The following is a 27,307-nucleotide window of genomic DNA, read 5'->3' as shown; positions in this document are numbered from 1 at the left end:
CAAAGCTAAGTGATATGTAGTTTGTCTTTGACATATGTAACTTATTATCTTCTGTAAGTCATGAGAAAACATGAACAATGGAAACTCTAGTATCACTCTTCTGTTATATGTTGATCTTATATTCAGGCCCCTTGACCAATTTAAAAAGCAATCAGTTGTAATGAGACACTTTTGTTTTCCTTCCTAAGCAACACTATTTTCCTTAATGTCCACAAATATTTGTTATTTCTTTAATCATTATAAACTAATGTCCATATCTAACTAAACATCATTTTCCAGGCAGAAGTTGGCTGCAGAATCTAAACAATACAGATTAAATTACTATCATTTGAAGAGTGTTTCCTTTTTATCAATGTCTCCCTTGGTCAGATAGAACCATTATTTCTTGATTTTCAAAAATCCATAAATCAGTATTTTTTTCTGCATTTGGCTGTTGTTGAACACAGATGTACATATTTAATGTGGTAGATGTCCTTTTTCCTGAAACGCTGTTAATTTAAAGATGTACCTTATAGTTAATGACATATTAGATATAAGGAAATTTTGGTAAATTATAAAAATTACAAGACTACTGCTTTGACTATATATTTTTATTGAAATATAGTCGATATACAATGTTGTGTATACACACACACATACATACACCATTTTATATTCTTTTCCATTATTGGCTATTAAAAGGTATTGAATATAGTTCCCTGTGCTATACAATAGGACCTTGTTGTTTATCTGTTTTATATATAGCAGTGTGTATCTGCAAATCCTGAACTCCCAATTTACTCCTCCCTACCCCCTTGCTCCCCTGGCAACCCTAAATTTGTTTTCTATGTCTGTGAGCCTACCTCTGTTATGTAAATAAGTTCATTTGTGTCCTTTTTTTTTTAGAGTCCACATATAAGTGATATCACATGATACTTGTCTTTCTCTGTCTAACTTACTTCACTTCACTTGATATGATGATCTCCAGGTCCATCCATGTTGCTGCCAAGTGGCATTGTTTTATTCTTTTTTATGGCTGAGTAGTATTTCATCGTGGAAATATACCACAGCTTCTTTATCTAGTCTTCTGTCAGTGAACATGTAGGTTGCTTCCATGTCTTGACTATTGTAAATAGTGCTGCTATAAACATTGGGGTGAAGACATACAAATGGCAATAGGCACATGAAAAAATGCTTAGTATCTCTGATTATCAGAGAAATGCAAATCAAAACTACAGTGAGGTATCACCTCACGCTGGTCAGAATGGCCATCATCGAAAAGTCCACAAACAATAAATGCTAAAGAGGGCATGGAGTAAAGGGAACCCTTCTACACTGTTGGTAGGAATGTAGTTTGGTGCAGCCATTATGAAAAACAGTATGCAGATTACTCAGAAAACTGAAAATAGAGTTATCATATAATTCAGCAGTCCTGCTCCTGGGCTTATATCTGGAGGAAACTCTAATTCAGAAAGATGACTTTACTTTTAAGCTTGCAAGTATGGTGCTCAGGAGACTTTAGTTCCTTAGGGATTTTGCTACTATTAGAATAAACTGACATTTAGGTGACAATCATGCCTCCCTCTTATCTACTCTCCATGGTTCAGTCAACCAGACATAAAATTTAATCCAAGTCTCCAGTGAATACTTAATTTTTTCCATTCCAAATAACTGTCAAATTAAATTTTCTCTTATATAAACAATTAATACAATTTTTTTAAACTTAAAAACAAAAGCATCACAATGAATGTCATCATCCTCTTTGGCCATCCCACCCTCATGCTATTTTCTTTTGTCTTCCCAAAAGTTAACCACAGATTGTCATTTAGAAATATTCCTTTGAGATAATTTTCTAATCATTCCAAATGAATCCATAGAAAATAGACATTATATAGTAGAGAGAGAATGTGTGTTTGGATTAACATAAAAGGCACCACACTCTTCTTTGAAGTCTTGGTAAAATCTGTCCATAAAACATCCTGTGTATGACATGTTTTTTGTTTTTTGTTTTTTGTTTTTCCCTTATGAAAGCGTGGAAAAGGGAGAGAGGAGATAATTATTTAACTTCATTTCTTTTTACTTACAGTCATTACTCTACTCGGGATTCCTACTGCTTCCTGAGGTAGTTTCATTAGTTTATTGCCTTAGAAAATGATCTATTCTTGCTAGATTTTGAAATGAACTGGTATAAAGTTGTACATGGTATTCTTTATACATGAAGATAAACCTCTTGTATGTATTCATGCCTCCTGTTCTACAGTTGATTTCTTTGTGTGATTTCTCCTCTCCCCCTCTATGGTCATATTTGCCAAAGGCTTTTCAATTTTATCAGTCTTTTCATAAAAACACTTTTCTCTCTTAATTTTTTTTCTTTATTGCCTACAGTTACTTACCTATATCTCTAGGTTAATTTCATTATTCCCTCTCTACATTTAAAAATAAATTTATGGAAATATAATTCACATACTATACGATTCACCCATTTTTCATAAATTCAGTATTTTTTAGTATAGTTGTAAGGTTGTACAACTGTCACCACTATCTAATTTTAGAACGTTTTTCTCTTCCCCCGAAGCATCCTATACTCATTAACAGTTATGCCCCATTTCCTCCCAAATTCCATAGCTTTAGGTCACTACTAATCTATTCTCTGTCTATAAGTTTGCCTGTTCTGGACATTTCATATCAACGAAATCATATAATACGTAACATTTTGTGTCAGGCTTCTTTAACTAAGCATAATGCTTTCAAGATTCATCCAAGATGTATCAAGTATGAATCCTTATTCCTTTTTCTTGCTGAATATATATTCCATTGTACAGATCTACCACATTTGTTAATTAATTTGTTTTCTGATGGACCTTTGGTTGGTTTCCACCTTTGGCTATTAGGAACAACGTTGCTAGGAACATACGTGTCCAAGTTTTTGTGTAGACATATGTTTTCATTTTTCTTGGCTATATATCCAGCAGTAGAGTTGCTGGGACCTCACCAATACCTGCCTTTTTAATGATAGCCATCCTTGTGAGTAGGAAGTGGTATCTCAATTTAGTTTTGATTGTTATTTCCCTAGTGACTAGTGATGCTGCACTTCTTCTCACGTGCTTATTGGCCGTCTTGTATTGTCTTTGGAGACATGTCTAAGTCCTTTGCCCATTTTTTAATTGGGTCGTCTTTTTATTGTGAGTTATAGGGGCTCTTTATATAGTCTAGTTGCATGCCCCTAATCGGGTACATGATTCCAAATACCCTCTCCCATTCTGTGGATTGTCATGTCATTTCACATTATTGATAATATTGTTTTCAGCCCCAAGCTGTTTGATTTTGATGTAGTGTAATGTACCTATTTTTTCTTTTGTTGTTCGTGCTTTTGGTGTCATTGTCTAACCCAAGGTCATTTATTCCTATGTTTTCTTCTTAAGAGTTTTGTAGTTTTCAGTCTATGTTTAGGCCATGGATCCATTTGGGGGTTACTTTTTGTGTTTGGAATGTGGTAGGTTTCCAACTCGATTCGTTTGTATGTAGATATCCAATTGTCTCAGAACTATTTGTTGAATTTTCTGTTTTTATAAATTCATTTCATTTTTATATTTGTAGCTTCATGGGCAGAAAACATTAGTCATTAATTTTCTGTCTGTCTTGTTCTGTAACAAATGCATGTAAAGCTCTAATTTCCTTCTGTGTATGAATCGAGGTACATCCCACAGATTTTATTTTATTACAATTAATAATTTTTGCTTTCTTTTTTCTGTTAATTTGTTTTTCTTGCATTTTACTCCATGAATTTGGCCTGTAATGTGTCACATAATAAAATTCAATATAATTTTATCCAAAGGACATTTCTATTAAAAATAATTATAAATTCTCTATAAAGTCTTTTTTTCCAACTCTATAGATGTATTATAGTTCTTATTACACCCAACAATGCTATGTACTTGGTATGTGCTAATGAATATTTATGGAAAGACAGATGCAGAGCAAGCTTTTACAGGAAATCCACACCTAAATTTTAAATGTGATTGATGGGACAGTAATAACTAACTCTGAGTACTTTTCTCTGCACCAGCCACTCATGTAAGTGCCTTGCCCGGTGTTTAGTCACTTAGTCTTCATAGCAATCCTGTGAGGCAGGAACTCTTTATTTCCATTTTACAAGTGAGAAAGTGGAGGTGTAGCAAGGTAGTCTCTTACCCAGTGATTCCTACCAAGATAGACCCAGACGTGGGTTTTCAACCCGGCTAGTCCGGCTCCAGATGCCACTCTCTATGATCTGCTGCCTCCCAAGTGGTCACTTTTCCACATTTAATTGGTCTGATTCCTAATCATTCCTATAATTGCTTTGAGCATAATCAGGGAAGGAATTCTTGGCCCTTTTCTTTCAGCTGTTGGTTAAAAACTGTAAAGAAGTGTCTACATTTGGCTTCTACTCTAAACTGTGCCCTCAAGGCACTGCATAGCTTGAACTTAAGGTTTAGAAGTCAGGTACCCAGGTGAGGGCATGGTATAAGCTCAGTGGTAAAGTCTGTGCTTAGTATTCACGCCATCCTGGGTTCAATCCCCAGTACTTCCATTAAATATATATATTTAATTTAACCTAATTACCCCCCCAAAAAAAAGAATTGAAAAAAAGGATAGGCATTGGAAAAAAACAAAAAGAAAACGAGGTCAGGCACTCAGAAAGAAGGGCTATCCCAGGACCGATCGGTTTTAATTTTTTGTGTATGACAAAAGAGAATTCAGGAGAAATGCAGTTAAGCATCTCCCCTGGCTTAGGCTGGAGACCACATAGGCTCAGAGAGCCCCAGCTTCTGAGATCAAGTGTGTACTCCAATAAAAGCCAAGTTGATTTTTCATGGAATCTTTTCCTTGTGTTTCACTTACACGTAGAGAAACCTGGTCTTAGGTGTTCTGATTGAAAATAATTTGTTATTGTTAGCGATATTTCCAAACCAAATGAGGGCTATTTCTCTCCCCCTATTGAAGATTAGAAAGCTACATCCTTGAATACTTATTGAATAAAAGTTCCCTTCTTTCTTTCCTAAAGAGAATGGCTTTTGTATTTTTGTTCCCTTTGGTGCAATCTGTATGCAGCTTCCTTGCAAAAGAGCAATTTAATTTGTACTGCACAATCATTTTCTTGGGGAAAACTAATAACATACAGATTCCATTTTTCAGCATTAGGTTGTGGCTAAAGGCTTTTGAAAGTTTTATGTAGAATCTGCTTTTCTTTTTCTCTTTTCTTCTTTGATGATGATTGAGAGGGGAAATGATGTAAATGTTCACGTATATCATGTACATGGTTGATAAAGAAACCATTCCCTTAAGTTTGCTTTTCGCAAACCAAAAATGTAAGCTAATACTGCACATTCAGCTCTCAAGGCCTTTCCATCTTCCTAGAGGTAGATGTGAAACAAGAGTGAAGCCAACAAATCTGTTTTCCTTCTAAGGTGCTCACTTTTTCTGACAGGTTGAGTGACATCTAGGGTGCTGGTGTCTGCATTCTGCTAAGCGCTGGGAGCAGTTCCAGTTTGCAAGTGTCTGCAGGAATAGAGGATGGGGGCTTTCATTCTCCAGGGACACCCTCCATAGAGATAAAGCCATAATAATAATGATAGGTGACATTTAGTGAGCACCTTTTATGTGTGGTGAACTGTGCAAGGCACTTGGTACGTATTATCCTCACAAGTGGGTAGTTTTTGTACATTTTATATGTGGAGAAACAGGTGTAGAACTAGCAAGTAACTTACAGCCCTGCAGGAGGAAAATGGAGAGATGGGGCTAGAACCCAGGGAGTCTGACTCCAGAGTTGAGGCTTTTAAGCGTCATGAGCGACCAGAAGCATCATGAGCATCAGAAATGCAGTTCCTCCACATTCCTTTTTGTTCAGGGAAGAGACAGCAAGACGCTACCTGCACACAGTGACTGTTTACTGAATAGCTAATGTGAAGGGAACACAGTTTGTTTTCTCATCTGCCACAAAATCCAGTTGATACTGCATTTGAGGGAAAGATCTACGTTAGTTACCTTGTGATTTGAATGGCTCTGCTACCCTACCCCTTTTCCTGTGTTACAGTCAGAGAAAATCTGGTCCTCGCTCATGTGGAATCTAGCTTCTGCATTGTCCTTGTCCTCCCTCACCCCCAAGAAGAGAAATGTCCCTTGCTTCCTCCCTCCCTTTTCTTATTTCCCTGTCTTTCTTCCCCTCAGAACATTCCTCCTGCCCCCTTATCTCCTCCTGTCCGAATTGAGTAATGAATTCTTGGAGGATGGTTGCACGTGACTCTGTAACACCTGGGTTAGGGAAAGGCAGGCCGCGGACTGACTGCCTCCTTCGACAGCCTGTGGGAGTTCTCTGCTTTGCAAGGAGTGGCTCCAGCAGTTCCCAAGGACTGAACATTTGACAAGAGAGAAAACTTGCCTCTTCAAAGCTAGAGGTCTTTCAATGAAGTTTGCTCACTAAGAAGGGTGGGGGTTGGGGAGGGCTGCCTCATCAGAAGCAGAATGGAGATAATACCATCAGGCTCTTAGAGGTTCTTTGAAGAGTGGGCTTGAATGACATAGTGATGAGCAGTAAAAAAAAAGCTTGATTCTGAACCAGTTTCTCCCCTTAATTCTTGAAGTGACTGTTCCTTGAAAGTAGATTTCACAAATTAATATTCTAAGCTTCTCCATCCACCTTTAACTCCCAGGAAAACTATTAATTTCAAGCATCAGAGTTATCTTTGAAATTCCCTCCAGAGTTGGGGAAAAGGCGCAAGGGCAGGTGTGGGTCCCACCTGAAGGCGCTTAGAAGCTTCTCTGCCCCTCCCTCTTGGGAAGTCAGGGTTGCATCCCTAACCAAGAGAATCACCACCTTCCCCCGCCCTCACCCACCCACCCACCCAGCCTCTAGCTCCTTGTGAGTGGAGCAGCCCCATTTCCCGCCTTTCCTTGGCCAGGGGCTCCCCCAGGACCTCGCGGGCGATGGGGACCTGACACGCCTGGCGGGAGAAGCAGTGCCCGCCTCGCTCGGCTCCCGCCCGCTCCGCAGGTGCGGCCCTAACCCCCCTGGCCTAGATATCCGGCAGCCTCTAGGAACCCGGGCTCTGTGATGTAATGCTCTTTTTTCACACTCCCGGCTTAAATACAGATGGAAATTGTTGTCATGTGTTAGAAATGTCGCCAGTAATATAAAAGGCGCAAGCTTGGGCATCTTCGCTCCCTTCTCGCACCGTCAGCTGCTCCTGCCGCCAGCGCCTTCTTCCCTCGCAAAACCTCTCCGAGGTCAGGTGGTCGAGGCGCCCCCAGCTCGCCTAGGAAGGGGTTCGGGTCCCACACCCCCCAACCCCCGCCTCTCTCTACAGCCGCCGCAGAGCCGAAGACCAGCGTGGTGGGAGGCTCTTTCGGGCTCACAAAGAGAAGGATTAATCTTGGCGATTGGGCTGGGGTTTGCAGGCAAGTACAAGTGGTCCAGGATCGTCTCCTTGCCGCCCCCGCCGCCCCCTGCCCACCTCTGGAATCGAACGCTCGGCCGCCGGAGGGAGCCTGGGCGCAGACAGGCGGCGGCGGAGGCGCCCCGCCGCCCGAGGTTTGCGCTTGGGTTGTGGGAACATCTATGGAGGTGAAGATGCCGTGTGTGGTGTGTGGACCAGGGAGGAGGGGCGGGGAGAAACCGGGCCAGCTTGGGAGGGCCAGATGGCTGCGGCTGCGTTCTAATTCACCGGGCAGGCCCGTTTGGCCGGGCAGAGTGGGCGGGGGAGGGGGGAGGAAAAGAAAATCAGGGGTCAGTGGATAGGGAGAGGCCGGGCTCTGGAGCAGATGCCTGGCGAACAATGGGGCTTTTGAAGGGGATGCTGGAGGAAGTGTGGCGCGCGCTTTGTATTGCCTCCTCCGCATTGCAGGTTGGAATCGGGCAGCTAAATTTTAATGAAGTGCATTCCAAAGTGTGCTCGTCAGCCTGGGCTCTCGGAGCGAGGGGCTCGGCTGAATGGGGACCGGCGGTGGAAGGGGGAGGGGGCGGCCGAAATGAGTTCCTGATGGATGGTAAAGGAGGACATGAAAGCCTGCTCAGTGTGGAGGGCAGGGGAAGGGACCGGGGAAAAAATCAATACGTCCCCGTGCATATTAATAGGCTCCAGCAGGTGTTGGGAGATGTATGTTGCTGCATTGTTCCGGCGCCCAGGCTGGGGAAGGCGGAGGAGAGGGTGAGCGGCTACTTCTCCGCGGGCGCGGTGGGCAAATGCCTTTGCACTTTGGAGGGCTTTGCAAGCTCCCAGGGAAAGCAGAGGAGGGAAGAGCTGCCATCCCCGCCTCTCGTTTTCCCCATTTTTAAAAGAAAGGGAGGACATGCAGGAGGCTTTATAAGTTTCCTTACTGGAAATTAACATGTGCATATCAGAGCTCTGTCTTATCTAGGTAAGATACGCTTGTCCGGGGGCGACCAGAAAATGGAAAGCAGAATCTGGTCTCTGGCTTTCTGAGTGCTTGGGAGCTGAAAGGCTCTTCTCCCTATCTGGTTCTTGTGAGTGAGTGGGCCGAGCCAGGAAGGTTTGGTGGTGGTGGTGGTGGTGGTGGCAGAGGGGGTGGTTTAAAGAGGTTTGAAGGCTGGCCCTTCCCCTTCCCAAGTCCTGAGTCCTTCTGACCTGAGTACCTGGCAGCCATGGAGTGTGCACGGCGGCTGTCATGTCCGTGATGTTGGAACACAGACTTTGCCTCCAACACAAAGGGAACGGATTTGTGTCTGAGCCAAATTATGTGAGGGCATGTGTAGCGTATTTATAAGGATTAGGAGGTGTGTAGTATCCTTTTCTCTTTCCTAGAGTTTATCATGCTCTCAGGTTTTGTCAGTTGAGAATGATTTAGGAGACTGTTCATGAGAGGGTGCTGCCCAAAAAAGCCTTGCTGGGTTTTATTGTTGTCTGTCTGTTTGTTTGTTTGTTTTACTACTTCTCTTGAATAAGTATTCAGTGCTTCCAAAAGGTTCGAACATGTTTGTTGGGGGTTCCAATAAAACTGGAAGCTTTTGCATGAGGGCATTAGGATGTTTCTATATTAAAAATATTTCAAGTGTGGACAGATACACAATGAATATGCTCTTGGTAACCCCGAGGATAACATATTGTCTTTCTGGTTCTGGGAAAATAAATGCATTTCTTAGCTGAGAGAAGCTTGTCTTCTGAAAATTGGTGTTTTTGGATAACTTTGGAAGCCCTCAAGTGTTGGTTGGATATGCTCTTAGGTTCTTTTCGTGATTTAACTTGCACTGTAACTCGTCAACAAGACGCAGCTCATCACTTGCCAATGAATTTTAGTGCTGTTGAAAGCTTTAGCAGATTAATGGTATCAACAGACTTGATTCCTCCATTTCTCAACTGAGCAAACAGAAGCAGTCTGCTCTTGCCTCTTCTGTTTTGGGAAAAGGGGATGTGCCAGAAGGAAAGGGTCCCTCCTGAGGATACTGGTCTCAGCCTGAACCCCCATGCCCCCCTCCCCCGACCCCACCAACTTAAAAACTGAAGGGTACTGGTTTGTATCCCTATGTAGTTTCTTTCTTAGGATGTATGTCTGTGGCAGCATTTAAGACCCAAAATGCTTGGGTTTTGGTGTTCAGATTTGTTGTGTTTGTAGTAGAGAGGTGGAGGATCAGTTTGTTGTTCATTTTACTTAATTATAGCTCCTGAAAATGGGTCTGTTACTACCTTTAGACACGAGTCTTACCTGCTGGTCTGTGCAGTTGTGTTTATCCTGAGACCTTCCCCAGGGGACACCAGAGCCTCACTGCCTTTTAAGTCAGCTGTGGTCAGAAGAAGCACTTTGTGTTGTGTCCCATGGGGTGCCTCTTGGAGCTACCAACCATTGAACCCAGGTGCTCTGAAAACTTGCTGACAACAGTTTCATGAAGAGAAATGACCAGTGTGTGTGTGTGTGTGTTTTTTCCCTGATAGCCTAGGACTGTTTTTGTGATCAGCAGCTGTAGATCTTTGACATTCTTAAGTATCAGAGTAAAAACTATGCCGGTGCACTAAAGGCACCACAGAAGCCATGACAACAGCTGATATTACTAAGATACATGTAGCAGAGGCTTTGGGAGAGGTCCTCCTCTGTGCCTTGTTTTCCATTCTCTCTTAGCATATGGATGTGGGTAGAGGAGATGAAAGAGAGAGAGAGAGAATGAGATCTCCATATTCACAAAGGAGCCAGTCACCGTGATGAAGTGACACCACTGATTGAAAATTGAATTGAAATTTCTGTTTGACCCTACGCTGTGTCATATAAAGCAGGTGATGTGATACCAACAGAGACTTCTGAGTTAATGATCCCAGTAAGTACACAGATCCATGATGCTGGCTTATTAGAGTTGCTGTAGGGAAGAGAATTTGAGAGACACCTGTAACTAAAGGGAAAAGGACTTCTAAAGAGAAAAGTGAACATAGAAATGACAGTACTTGAAAAAGCTAAACCACAAGATCCCTCCACCCCATCAATACACCCTAAGTATATTTTTTTCTTTGCAACTGTATTTTCACGGCAAAACCCAGTGAGTTTGGGAATCACCATTTTCTCAGCATGTTTGTTTCTTCTTCTTCTTTTTTTTTTTTTAAATGTTTCTTATGTTGATAATCAGACCCCAAATATTTGAATGTAAGCACATCCCTTGTAGTCATACTGACACCCTCTGGCACCAGAAAAACTGTCAGAGCATTTTTTGAGATGTGTGGTGGGAAGGAAAGACAGCCACGCCAACCGTTAATTCAGTCGCCCAGCTCATGGCTCTGTCTGACAGCCGGTCGGCTCTGGGTGACTTTTAGGCTTTTGGAGTATTATTAAAAACGCTAAGCGCAAAGATCTTGCTGGCTTTCATTTTGCTGACTGGGTCTTGGAGACAAGTCTCTGCGCTTGGAGACAAGTTTCTGCCCTTGTGGATCTCTAACTACATGATCATTTTATGCCCAGGAAGATCATGCCCAAACAGTGCCTCTGAAACAGTGTGATGTGTCAGTTTTGGCTGTTACACCTGTTTGATGTGTGGTTCCATAGTGATAAAAATGTCATGAAATCCACTCACTCCCTAACTGGTCCATTGAGTTGGTGACCGCGTGCTATCTAGACACCTGTCTTTGTTTTCTCCCTGTACAGTTCTGAAGCTACTGCTACTGATTTTTATTCCTTCTTCCAATGAGCTTGACCTCCCTTCAAGTTTCACTAGGGTATCAGATTTAAGGGTGAAAAGAGAAGGGGGAAAATAGTCCCTAATTTTTTCTGAGATGTTTGGGAAGATCTTTTTTTTTTTTAATTGAAATGAAGTTGATTTACAATGTGTGTTGGTTTCAGGTGTACAGCCTAGAGATACAGGTATACATGCATATGTACATATATTCTTTTTCATATACTTTTCCACTGTAGGTTATTACAAGATATTGAATGTAGTTCCCTGTGCTATACAGTAGGTCCTTATTGTTTGTCCATTTTATATATAGTAATATATATAGTAGTTTATATCTGCTAATCTCAAATTGCTAATTTATCCCTACTGCGCCCTTTCCCCTTTGGTATCCATAATGTAGTTTTTTATGTCTGTGAGTCTCTTTCTGTTTTGTAAATAAGGTCATTTGTATCATTTTTTAGATTCCACATATAAGTGATATCATAAAATATTTCTCTTTGACTTATTTCACTTGGTATGATAATCTCTAGGTCCATCTACGTTGCTGCAAACGACATTATTTCATTCTTTATTATGACTAGGTAGTATTCCATTGTGTGTGTTTGTGTACACCACATCTTTATCCAGTCAGTGGACATTTAGATTACTTCCATGTCTTGGCAATTGAGAAGATCTTAAGCATGGGAGTAAAGAGGAACTCTTGGTCCTAAGAATTATTGATTTTAGGCTGAATGTTCTTGAATGAAAAGATTTTTATTGTTGACATTTGTAGTTTTCAGACCTGAAAGGGGAGCACAAAAGCAGAGCACACATAACTCTGTTTTGTGAGGCTTAGTAATTTTGTCCGTGGGGAGTTTTGCTGTTTCTCTGTCTATATCCCAGTTCTAAGCCTGTGCTTAGGTTAGCTCATAGTATGTGTTCAACATGTACTCGAATGAGTGGATGCATCGAGAACTTGGACCAGTCATTGTTTTGAGTTATTTCCTAGAGTGGAGCTATTGTTTGAAAAACAGACCAAAGAGCACAACTCCATGAAAACATCATTTTACAAAAAGAAAAAAAAAAACCACTGTTTTCCCTCCTTTTAAATAACATATATTCTTTCCAACAAATCAGTTAGTTTTTCCTGTAGTTCTGTTGGAAAGAAAAAAACATTTAGATTTCTACTCCCTGTTTAATTGATCTTCAATGCCGATGCTCTTCTCCTGGTTAAACAGTCTCCTTTTCCCACCACCTGTCCCACTGCAGTAGACTTTGGGTCAAAATGATCATACTGGGTGTATTTCTTTGCCCCAGTGAAGATAAGATGAGTGGGAATTTACAAATTTGACAACAACCATATGAAACAACTTGCCTGTACGACAGTAAGTGCCATGAACTTCTAATTAATTGTGGAGCAGTGCCACAGAGAATTGCTTTAAATATACGTAATGATTGTAGGTAGAGACCTGAAAGGAAAGCAAAAAAGTCTAAAATGTTTAACTCTTATTTTGAGGCTTGATACGCTGGTTTGTGGTGGCCTTTGCTATTTCTTTCTGGTACCTTTTTGGACTCTTTCATTCATGACTTACATTTTGACCTGGAGGTGATCTCATAGTGGAACTAAATTACTTTAGAAGCATTCGAACACCTACTACGTGCCAGGCCCTTTTTAGGGATTAGGGATAACCCAGGGAACTAAACAGGCAAAATCCCCCTGCCCCCCACCCCCACCCCGGAGCTTGTATTAGAGTTTGTTTTAATTTAGTCCTAATAAGGTCTGGGAATAGGGAATCAGGTTGAAATGATTGGTTAAAATGAAATCTTTCAACTGTGAGAAATTTGTTCCTAAAAATTACTGTGATTGGGAAAACTGAGGTTTGCTTGATTGCTTGCAGTGAAACAGTGCAGTATAACATTACACACCAGCCCTCCTTCTGTCCTCAGCTCCACTCCTCAAAAATAACATATATAGGTTTTATATATATATGTGTATGTGTATGTGTGTATATATATATATACATACATATATATGTATAAATTTGGTTTCCTTCTGAACCTCTTTGCATTAATACATACACACATAGCTTTTTTTTGTTTTTTTCTTTCAAAGACAGTGGTATCACTCTCCACATCCTGCTCAATCATTGTCACTTTTTTTCTACCTGAAATTGACATCTTAATATGATAAAACAAACATTCCTACCTGATTCTTGGCAACAGCTACCTGGTCTCCAAAGCATGGGCATGAGGTTTGGTATACTCTAATTAACTGTGACCGGGATGGAGAGAGTTTAGATTGTTTCTGTTTTTTCAGTGTTACTAACAACGCTGTAATGACTGTGTTTGCACACTGGTCCAGCTTGGCATTCCTTATTGCCGTTACCAGTGGCCAACTTTCCACATCAGTACATGGATGCTGACTTCATTCCTTAAAATAATTAGAAGCTACATTTAGTAGGTGACTGTTTTGCTAGGACTGGTTCATTTTATTCTCACAAAAACTCTAAGGTATGATTATTTATTCAGCAAACATTTGTTTGGCAGCCTTTATGTGGTAGGAACTGTTCCGGGTACTTGCGGTATTATCGACCAAAAGGGACAAAGATTCCTCATGGGGTTTATGTTCTAGTCAGGGAGACAGACAATAAATAGGAGATGTATGACATAAGTGAATTATTTTGTATATTAGAAGGTGGTATGGGGGTACGCAGAGCAGAGTAAGGTGATCAAGACTGTGGAGACTCAGCATGTTGCAATTTTAAATAGGGTTGTCAGGATAGACCTCACTGGGAAAGAAGCATTTAAGCAAAAATTTGAATGAGTAAAGGAAAGATCCATGTTTGTATCTGGGTGAAGTACACATGCCCTGTGGCAGGAGTACAAAGCCCTGTGCAAAGGCCCTGTGGCAGAAGTGGTACCTGCATTGTGGCCAGAGTGGCTGGAAAGGAGAAAACAATGGCTCCAACTGTGGAAGGAGAGGTCAGAGTGTAAGGGAGAGCAGACAGATCATGCCAAGTGTGTCAGGCCATTTTAACCACTTTCCTCAGAGTGATATGGTAGTCATTGCAGGGTCTGGATTGGATAATGACATGCCTCAATTAACATTGGGTAAGTCTCACTTTAGGTAATGTGTTAAGATTATATGGAGGGGTAGAAGCAGAGAGCACAGCCAAGAAGCTGTTATTGAAGTCCTGGTGCGGGATGGCGATCGTTAGAGTATTGGTAGGGGAGGCGGTGTGAGAAGTGATTAGGGATCCTTTGAAAGTGTACCCGAAAGAATTGGCTGATCGATTAGATAAGCGATGTCAGAAAGTATGACTGCAAACTCTTTTTTTTTTTAACTGAACATCTAAAAGGGTGGAGCTGCTGTTTGCTGGGTAGGGAGAGCTGGAGCTCTGTCATCTTTTGGTTTAAGTTTTATTTTGGACTTACTGAGTTTGAGATATGTTGTAGACATGGAAGTGGGCTGTTAGGAACGCAGCGGGCGTGGTGTGGGGAGTTCATGGAGAACGTCGCTGCGCCGTGATCCCCATCAGTATTCCCCAGGTTTGGAATGCTAGAAACAGTGCTGAAAGGAGCATCTCTGCCTGCATGCCTGGGCACCCAATTGTGAATCTTAACATAGGTTAAACTCAAAGTATCATTGCTGAGTTTGAGTGTGTGCCTTTTGGGATTCAAAAAGCACTGCTAAAATTACTCTACCAAAAGACTTGTATAACTTATATTCCGATCAGTGTGTACAGGGGTGTTTGCTTCCCTTCATTTTTGCCAAAACTGAATATAGTCTTTTAAAGTTTTACCACTTTGATAGGTCAAAGACTTTTTATAGCCTTTTAGTACGAGCTCACATATCCTCTGGCCTTAAAAGTTCCATCTGGCTTCTGGAAAACAAAGGAATTTTCCCTGCTCTGTGAAGATTTGCCCATGGTGGGCCCAGTGGTGGCGCCGGTCATACTTGGTAGGACAAACTAATTGCTTGAGGACTTAGCTCTCTGCAAGAGGATGTAACATATTCAGTATTGTTCAAGCCACTAATTAAAGACTAGCGGGGAGACAGCTCAGTAGCGGTTTTGAAGTACATCTCTTTTAAAAGGAGAATATTTGAATTATATTATCCTGAGAAAGAACAGTTCATTCTGACTTTGAGACAACTTTTAATCGCAAGTGTTGAATTCAAACCATTGGCATAGCCAAAGTAGTTAGAGCGTCGAGTGAATTCTGATTTCTTTCAAGTTATACAAGGTCAGATGAGCACCAAGTTGGAATTTTCGTGATTTCTATTTTTTTACTGGTTAATGAAACAAATCATTGCTATGACACAGCTGTGTTCTAGATATTATGTTAGGTCCAGAGGGTACAAAGATGTACAAAACACAGTCTTTATTGTCATAGAGCATCTATTGGAGAAGTTAGTGGTGAGAGATACATAGAAAGACAATGACAGCTCCATGTCACCTGGGCTATAAAAGAATTATGTAAAGGTGCTTGGGGAACAGAGACACTGGCCTGACTTCTGTCTAGAATTCAAGTCAGGGAAAATTTCGTGGAAGAAACATTGGTTATGGGTTTGAAGGACAGAAGTGAGTTTGCCAGATGTGCAGGAAAAGACATTCCAAGGAGAGGACCCAAGCATGTGCAAATCATGGCTTGAGAGGCTAGTATTTCTGGGAAGTGTCAAGTCATCGATTGTCGGATATGCAGTCGTAAGAAAGAGTTTTGAGGGACCGGCCAGAGGAGAGACGCGGAGGCCCTGGATGTCCTGCCAAGGAGCCTGGAACTTGTCCTGAGGGCTGTGGGAGTCTTGGAAGAGTTTATGGTGGGGAATAGCCTGGTCTTATTTGTAGTTTTTGAAAACCATTGAAAGAACAGGGCCTTCAAACTATGATCCTCAGGCCACTGCCTGTTTTTGTTAAAGAAGTTTTACTGGAACACAGTCCCATGTTTATGGATTATTTATGGCTATTTTGTGTCACGAGAGCACTGTTGAATAGCTGAATCAAAGACTATATGACCTCCAAAGGCTGAACTATTTACTATCTGGCCCTTTACAGAAAAAGTTTGTCAACTTTTGATTTAGGGGAGAAAATTAATGCAGTGGGGTGGAGGGGGCAACCAGGAAGCTATGGCGAGTGTCAACCCTTAGGTTAAGGCAAAGGCAAAGGGGAGAGCCAAGAGGTATTCAGGAGAGAGAACCTAGCGAATGATGGGGTGAAAGATGTAAGAAGAGAGAGGAGTCTACAGTGGCACACCAGGTCCTGGGAAGAGTGACCAGGCAGACTGGAAGGTCACAAAGGACATCAAAGTAGAGATGTCCATCGGAGTATGGGATAAATGAGCCTGGATGTGGCTTACCTGATTGTTCAGAAGGGCAGGTTTGGACCTGTTTTTATAGTTTCTTGTTAATACATAAAAGTCTAGAAGCACCATATCCTGCTGCCCCATCTAATACGCTGTTCTGGAAAGGAGTCCCCTTCTCTGCCATTGTTAATCTTGTCCAGTCAAGGTTTCGCTTCAGGTCCATGCCCTTGAGGAAGCCTTCTCTGCCGACTGCAAGCTTTCTGCTGTGACCTGTCCCTGTTCTGGACCCTTATATATTATTCCTGGAAACTCTTTACTGCCTACATGGTTCCTTTCTCAAGTAAACATTTCTTGTTTCCTACCTGGATTATAAGTTCAAGGAAAAGTGTCACGTCTCATACATTTTTGTGTGCCTACTGGGTCTACCATGGTCCTCAAATTAGGTGTGTTTATTTCTTATTACAGAACCAGAAAAGATGGAGCAAAGCAAACTTACCCTGCCCCTAATATCATTTGTTCAATCATTGAACAAAAATTTATTGAGCACATTGTATATGCCATACAGTCAGCAAGATACACACAGGTACAGTGATTGCCCCTCATGGAACTACATTTTAATAGAGGAAGTTAGAAAATGTTATCGTCTGTGTTTCTCTAATTCCTAAAACTGTAGAGCATAATATTGTGAGAGAACTCTGAGATTATATTCTTGCTTAGCCCTCTTATTTTGCCTTTTTTTAATTAAAAAAATTTTATTAATGTATGATTGGTTTACAATGTTGTGTTAATTTCTGGTGTACAGCATAGTGATTTAGTGATACATGTATAAAGACGTATTTTTTTCATATTCTTTTTCATTATAGGCTATTACAAGATATTGGATATAGTTCTCTGTACTATAGAGTAGGACCTTGCTGTTTATTTTATATATCATACTTAGTATCTGAAAATCCCAGGCTCCCAATTTATCCATCCATCCCCACCCCTCCCCCAATAACCACCGGTTTGTTTTCTATGTCTGTGAGTCTGTTTTTGTTTTGTCAATAAATTCATTTGTCTCATTTTTTTAGGATCCACATGTAAGTGGTATCATATGGTATTTTTCTGCAGGTGTTTAAACTGTATAGAGATAGAACTTGAAATGCCCATCTCACCAATAGAGTAGAGAGATTTTTCATCCGTGTTGTCCAGATTGAACTATGTGATTTGGTTTCCACTCAAGAGCATAGTAATTCATTGTTTTAATGCACGTTTGTGTACAGGGAGTTGCTTGTCATCTTTACTCTGGTGATTGTTTATTCTGAAGTTGTTTTTTGTTTGGTTGGTTGGTTGGTTTTGTTTTTTTGTTTTTTGTTTTCCTTTCTGCTATCAATACAACCCTACCTAACTTGTGTTTCCTTGCAAAAGCTCTGCCTTAATGGGGTCAGATTTAGGGAGGAATGCTTCGCTCTGGTTCCTGTTCTGTTCTCATATAACATACTAATATCTGTATTCTTGGAAACTGACATGGAAAATGAAGGAACGTGGAGTCTCTGGCAGCTTCTCGTTTTCATCATTACAGGAGTTGAAAGCATCCATTTTCATTTCACGCTTTGAGTTGCTTGTAATAGAGGTTTTTAGCGAGTCTTTGGGAGGCAGATGAGCCAGAGCTTTGGGGCTGTTCAGGAAAGGAGCCTCTAAGGAAAGCAAGAGAATGGGCTCTCGAGCCCCAGCGGGGGAACCGTTTGTGTGCTGGGGAATTGAGATCGGAGAGTGTTGCTCTCCCAACACTGCCAAGGGTAGCTGCTCTGGCTTGCCAGACACTTCATAAAAGTACTTGCTGATTGAGTGCTTCTGCTTGGTTTCTTTGTGTTTATCATCTGTCATGCAAAGAAGTGGGGTGGCGGGTGTGGCTAATATTCCAGTGACAGTAAGAAAAGCATCAAGGTAAAGAGAGATTTTGGAGCCCAAGGATATCTTATTGGGGAATGGCGAAAGATGTCAAAAGGAACTAACCAGGACTTTGATAGCAAAGCACTTACGCAGCAGTAGATTAGGATGGAAACTCCCAGGGCAATTGACCAGGTTATTCTTATGGTGCATCTTTCCTAATGGGAAACCAGCAAGCCTTTGGAAAATTACAGCTTCATGGCAGTTTCTCCTCTGTAAAGACATATATTAGCTACAACAGATTTTGTGACTTATTACAGGCTGAGGAGAAACCTACCTCCCCTATCCCAGAAGCTCCCCTGCACCGTGTTTTTGCATTTTCCAGCATCCAGTGAAGGTACTGGAGAGAGCTGTTCTGCTTGCCAACCAGAGAGAAGGTGTTAAAGGAAAAAAAAGCCTGTTACTTGCGAGTTTGAAAACGTGTATGTTCCAACATTTTGTCATTAAGAAAACTGCTTGTAGTTCAAGATGACTATAATCTAGATGAGCTTTAAATATTTTTAATGCATCGATGAGAGGTGTTTAATTTCTCATGTTAAAAATCAAAATTTTTTGAGGTGAATTTTATTCACCTTTTAGAATGTACTTACAATAAAGTTTGCTCTTTTTGCTGTACAGTTTGCTGAGTTTTAGCAAATGCATAGTCTTGTAACCATCACTTCATTGACTGGCACTTGGTATTGTCAACTTTTAAAAAAGGTTTTTCCCCCTAGACTTTCTAATACATAGTGTTGGGATATTGTTGATTTTAATTTGCACTTTCCCAATGATTAAGATGTTGAACATGTTTTCATGTGCATATTTGCCATCCATGTATCTTTGGTGAAGTGCCTTTTAACCATTTTTTTAAGTTTTTTTTTTCCCCAACCACAAATTTTCATGCCATGCACAAACTATCACTCAATCCTTCTAATGTTTGGCTTGCCTGATTTTTTTTTAATACCAAAATGATATTTTTAAACACTCTTTATAAACCTCTTATTTTCAAACATTCAGCTTTTGATAGGAATGAGACAGATCGGGGCCTACCTCTTCTCTTGGCTCTGTCATTGACTCTCGGGCTGACCCTGGCAAGTCAGTTGACCTCTGATTTTTGTTGCTTAACAAACTGCCCCAAAACTTAGTGGCTTAAAGAAGAAAAAAAAGAGAGAGAGAGAGTGGTCTTTTGACCTCTGTAAGATTCAGTTACCTCATCTGTAAAATGATCTCAAGGACTAATTGCTGATGGTCGTTAGGATTAATTGAGTGCCTTGTGTAGAATGTTACACATAATGAGTTTCATCAAATAATTCTTATTACAGGTATCAGTATCACTGACTCAGGTGAACTTGCGTAGGCAGATCCTCACCACATGTAGTTAACATCCTAGCACCAGTGTCTAACGTGGTACCCAGTGCATGAAAGGCATGAATGAAGTGGTTGAATGAACAGATGAGTAGAGGGAAACATGCCTGCTGTGTATGCTCGACTCACCGAGAACATCACAAATACCCTTTTGTGAGGCACTGTCCTGAATGTAGGAGTATTTGTTGAGTTGTAACTGTATTACATTTTCCATTTATTTTAGTGCTCTGGTTATTGGTATCTGTTTACCCACACTCTTTAGATTTAATTTTAAGGAGGCTGAGGGCATAAGGGTTTTGGGATACCACATGTGTTTCTTTTCTCTGCTTTTATATGCTTTTTCAAAGGTTGAAGAACCATGACCCATGACTCAGTCTTAGGTTGCTCTTTCACGTGAATGGGATACTTGCAGATAACTGCAGATCATTCAGTGGCTTCCCAGCTTTGCTAAACACTGCTTATCACTCAGGTCTCCTGGAGCTTGCTACCAATCATGTCTTGGTTGTTTTTTTGTTTTTTTGGTTTTTTTTTTGGTTAGTGGGGGTGTGTAGACGGGTCTTTCTTTTCTCCAAGAAAGAGGGCCTATAGATAGAGCATGTGAATTCCTATAGCCTGACCCCGTTTTTGAAGAAATTACTGACTCAGGCAGGGTGCTTTCGGAGCCTCACCAATCCCAAGGTGAGTCTCCTGAAAACCACTGTTCCAGCGGATCTCTGCTGAGTCAGTTGTCAGAACTGGGCCAGAATATGTCATTCTATAGGCTGAGCAATACTTGAAGCCAGTCCTCCACCTAAAGGGAGAAAGTTAACTTTAAGCCAGTTGACTTTATTTTGCCAAAGTGGCTTTTTTAGGTCATGGGAAATGGAAATAAGGTTGGAGAATGTTTGAGTCTGGATGCTCTGTGATGTGTTAATTATTTTATGTTCCATCTAGCTGCAAACTTCACACCACTGTCACTGTGGAATGTTCTCCAAATTGAACTGCCTTTCATATTCTGGTAATCCATTTTGCCTTTGAGAGGCTGGTCGAAGCAGTATCTTATCTTTAAGGAGAAAATGACAGAGCTCTTTTTGGTATAGATTTTCAAGGCAACACTCTGACCTAGTGAATTCCCACCAAACCTGAAAGTCTTTTCAGTTTACCTTAATGAAGGGTCATTAAGAAGTTGGTTAGAACTTTCCTTGAAGTTCTTACAGAGTTTTGTTCTTCTTCTAAGACTCATCTTGGTTGTACCTATTAGAACACTAAGAGCTGGCCAACAGGGATGCCACTATACTGAGAAGGTAAATGCACTTCAACTCTCTCCTGCTCCAGCCTCTTTACTGTTGTCATTCAGCTTATCATTTGCTGATGTTGGCATAGCTTTTTCAAAAAACCTTGAAGTCACCGCACACTTGTCCTTTCCATCAATAAGAAACCCCACTGTAAGACACTTAAGGAAATTGATGGAATTCAATGAAATGAGTTCTAGTTAGAGATCAGAGAAAAACACATATTATTTCCAAATAACAGAGACAGGTTAGCTCAGTGTATCTGGGCTGCCCTTTCACACTGTGATGTTGCTTCATTTCATTGCCTTGGAACAAGCATGTTTTTAAAACTGAGAATAATGAAAGTGATGTCATTATGGGTTAGAAGACATCTTCAGATCAGTCGTAAGATCTTTAAATGGCGCTAGTCTGAGAGCAACAGTAGCATCTTGACAGAGAAGGAACTTAACATTCTAGACTTGGGCTGTCTAATATGGTAGCCACTAGCCACGTGTGACTGTTGGAGCAGTTCTGATGTGGCCAGTCTGCACTGAGATGTGCTATCAATGTAAAACGTATACCAGATTTTGAAGGCTTAGTATGAAAAAAGGTAAAATATCTCAGTAAAAATTTTTTTATTGATTTCACGTTGAAATGATAGTAGTTTGGTTTTATCAGATTAGAGTAAATACAACATTAATTTCACTTGTTGCTTTTTATGTCTTTTTAATGTTATGTGTGTAATTTAAAATTACTTGTGTGGTTCACATGCTGTCTTCATTAGATGGTGCGGAGGGACTGGATATGACAGTGGTACCCATTGTTCCAAAGATTGTACTCACTGTAGTCCTATCTCACGGTAGTGGTCATTTGCTAAGGAGGTCTGTCCATCTTGGGAAAATTCACACTCGTGAAGCAAAGCCTGTGAAAATTGTGGTAGATCAGAGGCACTTAGGGTAGATGATGGCTGAGGTTTTTTCCCTGAATGGTTGGGCTCGTGGCTGCCTTAGTGTGAAGTTCAAGGTAGAGAAATGAGGTAACGGGGTCAGAATGTGAAGGGAAGCCCCAGCAGTTTCTCTGGAGAAGCTTGCTTTCCACAGGAGTCTTACTTGACCCCGTTTTTGTGCTTGGAATCCTCACACATGTCAACACTGGGGAGGCTGTCTCTGATGTGATGTGCCTAATAGGAATTCCAGAGGGCTGCCACCTGAACTGAAGTGCCTCTGTGCCGTGTTTCAAATCGTCCTTTTCACTGATGTGCTCGAGAATACTGAGGGAGGCCTGCGTGTTGTGCTGCCAATGGGGATTTTTGGGATCTGGCCATTAAGAGACTAGGCTGAGTTTACCCAGGGCTGAGCCTCCGTGCTTGGTGTTCCTTCTGTGTGCTAGGTGGGATCAGAAACTCAGAGCCTCTTTATCCAGTCACCTGTTGATGGACATTTAGGTTGCTTCCATGTCTTGGCTATTGCAAATAGTGCTGCTGTGAGCATTGGTGTGTATCTTTTTGAATTAGCATTTTCTCTCGATACATGCCCAGGAGTGGGATTGCCAGAGCATATGGTAACTCTATTTTTAGTTTTTTTAATGGAACCTCCATACCATTTTCCATAGTGACTGCACCACTGTATAGTGACTGTACATCTGCAATGGAATACTACTCAGCCATGAAAAAGAATGCAGTAATGTCATTTGCAGCAGCATAGATGGACCTAGAGATTATTGTACTAAGTGAAGTAAGTCAGACAAAGACAAATATCATTATATCACTTATATGTGGACTCTAAAAAAATGACACAGGGGAGGGAAATAGCTCAGTAGTAGAGTGCATGCCTAGCATGCATGAAGGCCTAGGCTCAATCTCCAGTACCTCCATAAAAAAAAATATATATATATATAAATTTTAAATGGACATAAATGAATTTACTTAACAAAACAGAACTCACAGACCTAGAAAACAAACTTATGGTTACTAAAGAATGGGGGAGGGATAAATTAGAAATTTGGGATTAGCAGATACAAACCACAAAACAGATAAACAACAAGGTCCTACTGTATAGCACAGAGAACTATATTCAGTAGGTTATAAAAACCTGTAATGAAAAAGAATGGAGGAGAAGGGTATAGCTCAGTGGCAGAGCACTGTGCTTATTAGCGTGCACAAGGTCCTGGGTTCAATCCGCAGTACCTCCATTAAGAAGGAAGTAGATAAATAAACCTAATTGCCTCCCTGCCTCAAATAAAAAATTGAAAAATAAATTAATTTAAAAAATTTTAAAAACCTTAAAAGAATATGTATGTATGTGTGTGTGTATATATGTGTGTGTTTGTGTGTGTGTATATATATAAAACTGAATCACTATGCTGTACACTATAAAGTAATACAACTTTGAAAATCAGCCATACTTCAATTAAAAAAAAAAAAAGTAAGAGACTCAGAACCAAAAAGAGCTGTATTTCTTGTCCACGGGGAGCTTACTCCTTCGCCAAATATTGAGCACCAAATATTGATATGCCATGTGTTGTTCTAGGGCTGAAGATGCAGCAGCTAGAAAGCAGACTAAAACTCCCTGCCTTTAGGGAGCATGCATTCTGGTGGAATGTATATAAACCTATAGTACAGTTTAAAATTCATTTAGAATGAATTTGTGAGCTAGAGAGAGGCTTGGGGATTATGTAGCCCAAACCATTTATTTAACAGAAAAACTGTCATTCTACATGTTGAATCTGTCACAGAAACTAGTACAATGCCTCACATATGGTAGGCTCCTGCTGTGTACGTTCATGTATTCAACAGATATTTATTAAATACCTACTGCACTCTGAGTGCATTTCTAAGCATTGGGGATATATTGACAAACAGAAGGAAGATGATTGTTCTCAGGGAGCTTAGATTCCATCTACGTGTGGGTTATGGGAGTCAGACAATGGCCATGAACTATAAGTGATGTGGTATGTCAGAAATGGATAATAATCTATGAAAGGAAAAAGACAAGCAGAGCAAGGTAATGCTGATGGATGATGGGTGGCAACTTTAAATAAAGCCTAACTGGGAAGGTGACTTCCATGTAAGAGTTAGAGTGGAGGATGCTAACTTTGCAAATACCTGTGCTAGGTGAGGGGTGGTTAGGGCAGTGAGGACAATACATTCCAGGTAAACGGAACAAGTCAGTACAAAGTCACCAAGGCAGGAGCCTGCCTAACTTGTTTGAGGAGCAGTGAGGGGCCAGTGTGTCTGGACCAATATGTGCAGAGAGGAGAAAGAATGTTAGAAGATGAAGTCGGAGAGCTGACTGGAAATTGGATCCTGTGAGAACTTCAGTTTCACAATACAGCATTTTGAACAGAGAACTTCTGTGATCTGACTTCCATTGTTGGTTTAATTTTCTTAACATACTGCAAAATTCTTTTGTATTGGAGTGCAGTTCTATGAACTTTAACAAGTGCGCACAGTCGTGTAACCACTGTCCCAATGAGCGTTACCGAGTCAGTCCTTCCATCTCTCCAAAAACCTCCCTTGTAATGACCCTTTGTTGATTTACAACATTTTAAAAGACAGTTCTGGATGCTCTGTGGATATTAGACTAGGGGAAGTACCTGGGATGCCGGAAGACCAGTTGGGAGGTTTATGCAGCTATGAAAATGAGCAGTGATGGAGGCTTGCCCAGGGTGAATAGGAAGTGGTCAGATTCTGGGTCTATTTGAAGGCAGAGGTTTGATGGGAGATGCAAGAGAGAGAAAATGATGACACCATGATTTTTGCCATGAGCCAAAAGGAAAGCTGGTACCATCACTTACTGAGATGGAGCAAATTACCCTTCTGAAGGGGAAGAATGTTCAACCTTAGACATTTGGGTCTCATTATCTATTAGATATCCAAGCAGAGATATTGATGTGCAAGTCAGCTGCATTGGAATGCATAATTCATGTTTAGAAACCAATTTTCACATCGTGAAACAGCTGGGGGAAAAATATCTGTGATTCTTACAGGAACCACTTATCAGTCTTTAGGATTCAGAGGTGCTTCAGTAATCTGACACCTAAGATTGTCCTTCAGTTCGCTTCTTTAACTCTTCTTTGGTAGAAAAATATATACCCTTTCCGTTCAGAGAATACCGCAAAATTCAATATGACTATAATGGTCCTGGTGTTTACTTGACTTGTTAATTGGAAAAGTGACCTGTGTTAGGAGTAAGGGAGACCTGGTTCAGAGGACTCTTTCTTCCACCAAAGATGTTTAACTCCAGGAAGAACTTCTGGTGTTTGACTTTGGGTCACTGTGTATTGATTTACTCGAATCTGGTGCCTTTAGCTGCCGATGCACTTGAGCTGGAGAAGAGAGAACCGAAGAGAAGGCTAAAATTAAAGCAAGATAGGACGTTAGTTGGCAAAGAAAAGTAGGATACAAAATTCTATATATGGTCTCACCTCAAATTAGATTAAAAACTTGTATGTACATGTACAAAATACCTTCTGAACAAAATACCCTAAAATATAACAGCCATTATCTCTGTGTTGTGACATGATGGGGGAATTCAGCTTCATTTAAAGTATTTTTCTGTGTTTGGGGGATTTTTCTCAGTAGATGTATTTTTCTTTCTGTTAAAAAATGTATTCAGAAAATGTTTATTCAGCATTAGATTCAGACCTGGATGGGAGTAGATGGTTGAATAAAAGTCTTTGCAAGTTCAAGGGGCAAATAGCCTTATGAGATCGTTATAGTTTTTAATAATTGGAAGAAAGATACACTAATTAGTGAAGAAAGAATGGAAGTGAACTTGTCTAGTTTCATTGGCTTTTAACTGATTGAGTTTTCTGTGAGTCACTGTACATCCACGTCTCTCCCTGGGATAGTCTCAGAGTAGTGAACCTTTGTGTCTGTGTGACTCTTGGCTGCATTTCCAAAGCCACTCCTGTGATACGCCGTATCTTGTAGTGCAGGGGAGGGGGTCTCACTCCCCTTGTCCCGAAGAGGGACTGCATGAAGCCCGGACATGTGCTGGCCTTGGGCTCAAATGATCCTACCACCGGGCAAACGAAAACATCATGGTTCCTTGGCACAAGCTCTGGGGGAGGGTCACACCTGCTGTCACTATGACCTAAGGTGATTTACCCAGCCTTGCTAAGCAAGCCTCTGTATCCTCATCGGGAAAGTACCTGGGACTAGTCAAATCTGATACTCTATGACTCTAGAATTTGCACAGTGGTGGTACCAGACAATGCCTGATTTAAACTTCAAGAAGGTTCACCTCACAGATATTTACATGGGCATAGTTATCCAGCCTCCCTTCTGTTAGGGAAGGCCCTGTGCCAAGTCCATATTTTGTTTCAGTGACCCAAAAAATGGAGTTGATTTCAGAGCGCTTGAAGAGAATATCCGTTCTCGCTGAGAGACTTGGACCAGGGGAGTTTCATTTTCCCCCATGACTGTCTCTCCATGTAGGTTTAAATCTGTCTAATGGAATTGGCATTCAGCGCTTGTATTTGTTGGTACCTGGCTCGATTCCACAAATTGGGAACAAAGAGAAATAGGAGACGATCTTTTGTACCTCAAGGTTTAGAACCTGCAAGAAACGTTTTCTTGTATCTTCTCTGTCCTGGATCTTGTAGCTGGTTGAGTTTTGCTTTCTTCCTTTTTTTTTTTTTCCTTCTCCTTTCTTCTTGTGTGAAAATGTTGATATGGTGAGTTCCTTCTAATTTTATCAAATACAGTATGTCCAGAAACAAAACAGAACCATGTTTCCGTGTGTGATTCCTGGCAGAAGTGGTGCGATTTCATCTCAGGATAAAACTGTGAATTCGTGGGAAGCAATATGGTTTGGGTACTTAGGGAAAGCAAAAGAAATACATCGCCTGGCTGCCAGAGTCGCCTTTGTCTTGGTGGCTGGAGGGAATCTCTTGTGATCCCCGGGAGCTGAGGCTCCTGAGGATGGAGTCATTCAGTCAGCAGGCAGGCAGGCTGGGTGGAGCCGAGGGCAGGCGGTACTGCATTTCCAGTAGGGTCGCATTATTTATGCATTCAAATTGCATGTGCATATGTGTGTGTGTGTGAGAGAGAGAGAGACACAGAGAAAGACTGAGACAAAGAGATACAGAGACCCAGAGGGAGAGGAAGAACACAAACAAGAACAAACACAGACAAATAAAATAGTGTGATTGGGTCCACCTACCTCAGAGGCTGTGCCTGGAATCATGGGGACATGGAAGACATGAGTCTGCAGGTCTCACTTCCCGGGAGCCTCCCACAGCATCAGCTCCTTCTGAGCTGAGTGTGACGATGCTGGTTAAAGACATATTTTGTACATGGCGTGGCTCCTTGAATGTAAGCCACCTTCTCCATGCGGCATTCACCTGGGGAAACAGCGAGCTGTTCCAACACTGGAGA

The 27,307-nt window shown here is 41.1% G+C and overlaps 1 protein-coding gene across 16 annotated transcripts in view; it reads left to right on the top strand.

Moving 5' to 3' along the window:
* MAGI1 (membrane associated guanylate kinase, WW and PDZ domain containing 1) overlaps window positions 1-27,307 on the top strand; it is a 574,222-nt gene that overhangs the window by 360,452 nt on the left and 186,463 nt on the right. Inside the window, exon 1 of one of the 16 annotated variants that reach the window (XM_072941634.1) lies at window positions 8,099-8,162. The exons of the other annotated variants lie outside the window; for them this stretch is intronic. Within the exon in view, the coding sequence (XP_072797735.1) occupies window positions 8,114-8,162 (49 nt within the window). The 5' untranslated portion in view covers window positions 8,099-8,113. Of the gene's footprint in view, window positions 1-8,098; window positions 8,163-27,307 lie in introns of those variants that run through there. 16 annotated transcript variants of the gene reach the window in all.

Source organism: Vicugna pacos, chromosome 17, assembly GCF_048564905.1.
Source record: "Vicugna pacos chromosome 17, VicPac4, whole genome shotgun sequence".
In the NCBI taxonomy this organism is placed as follows: domain Eukaryota; kingdom Metazoa; phylum Chordata; class Mammalia; order Artiodactyla; family Camelidae; genus Vicugna; species Vicugna pacos.
Note: the sequence above shows the minus strand (reverse complement) of the source record. Positions and strands in the feature narration are given on the sequence as shown.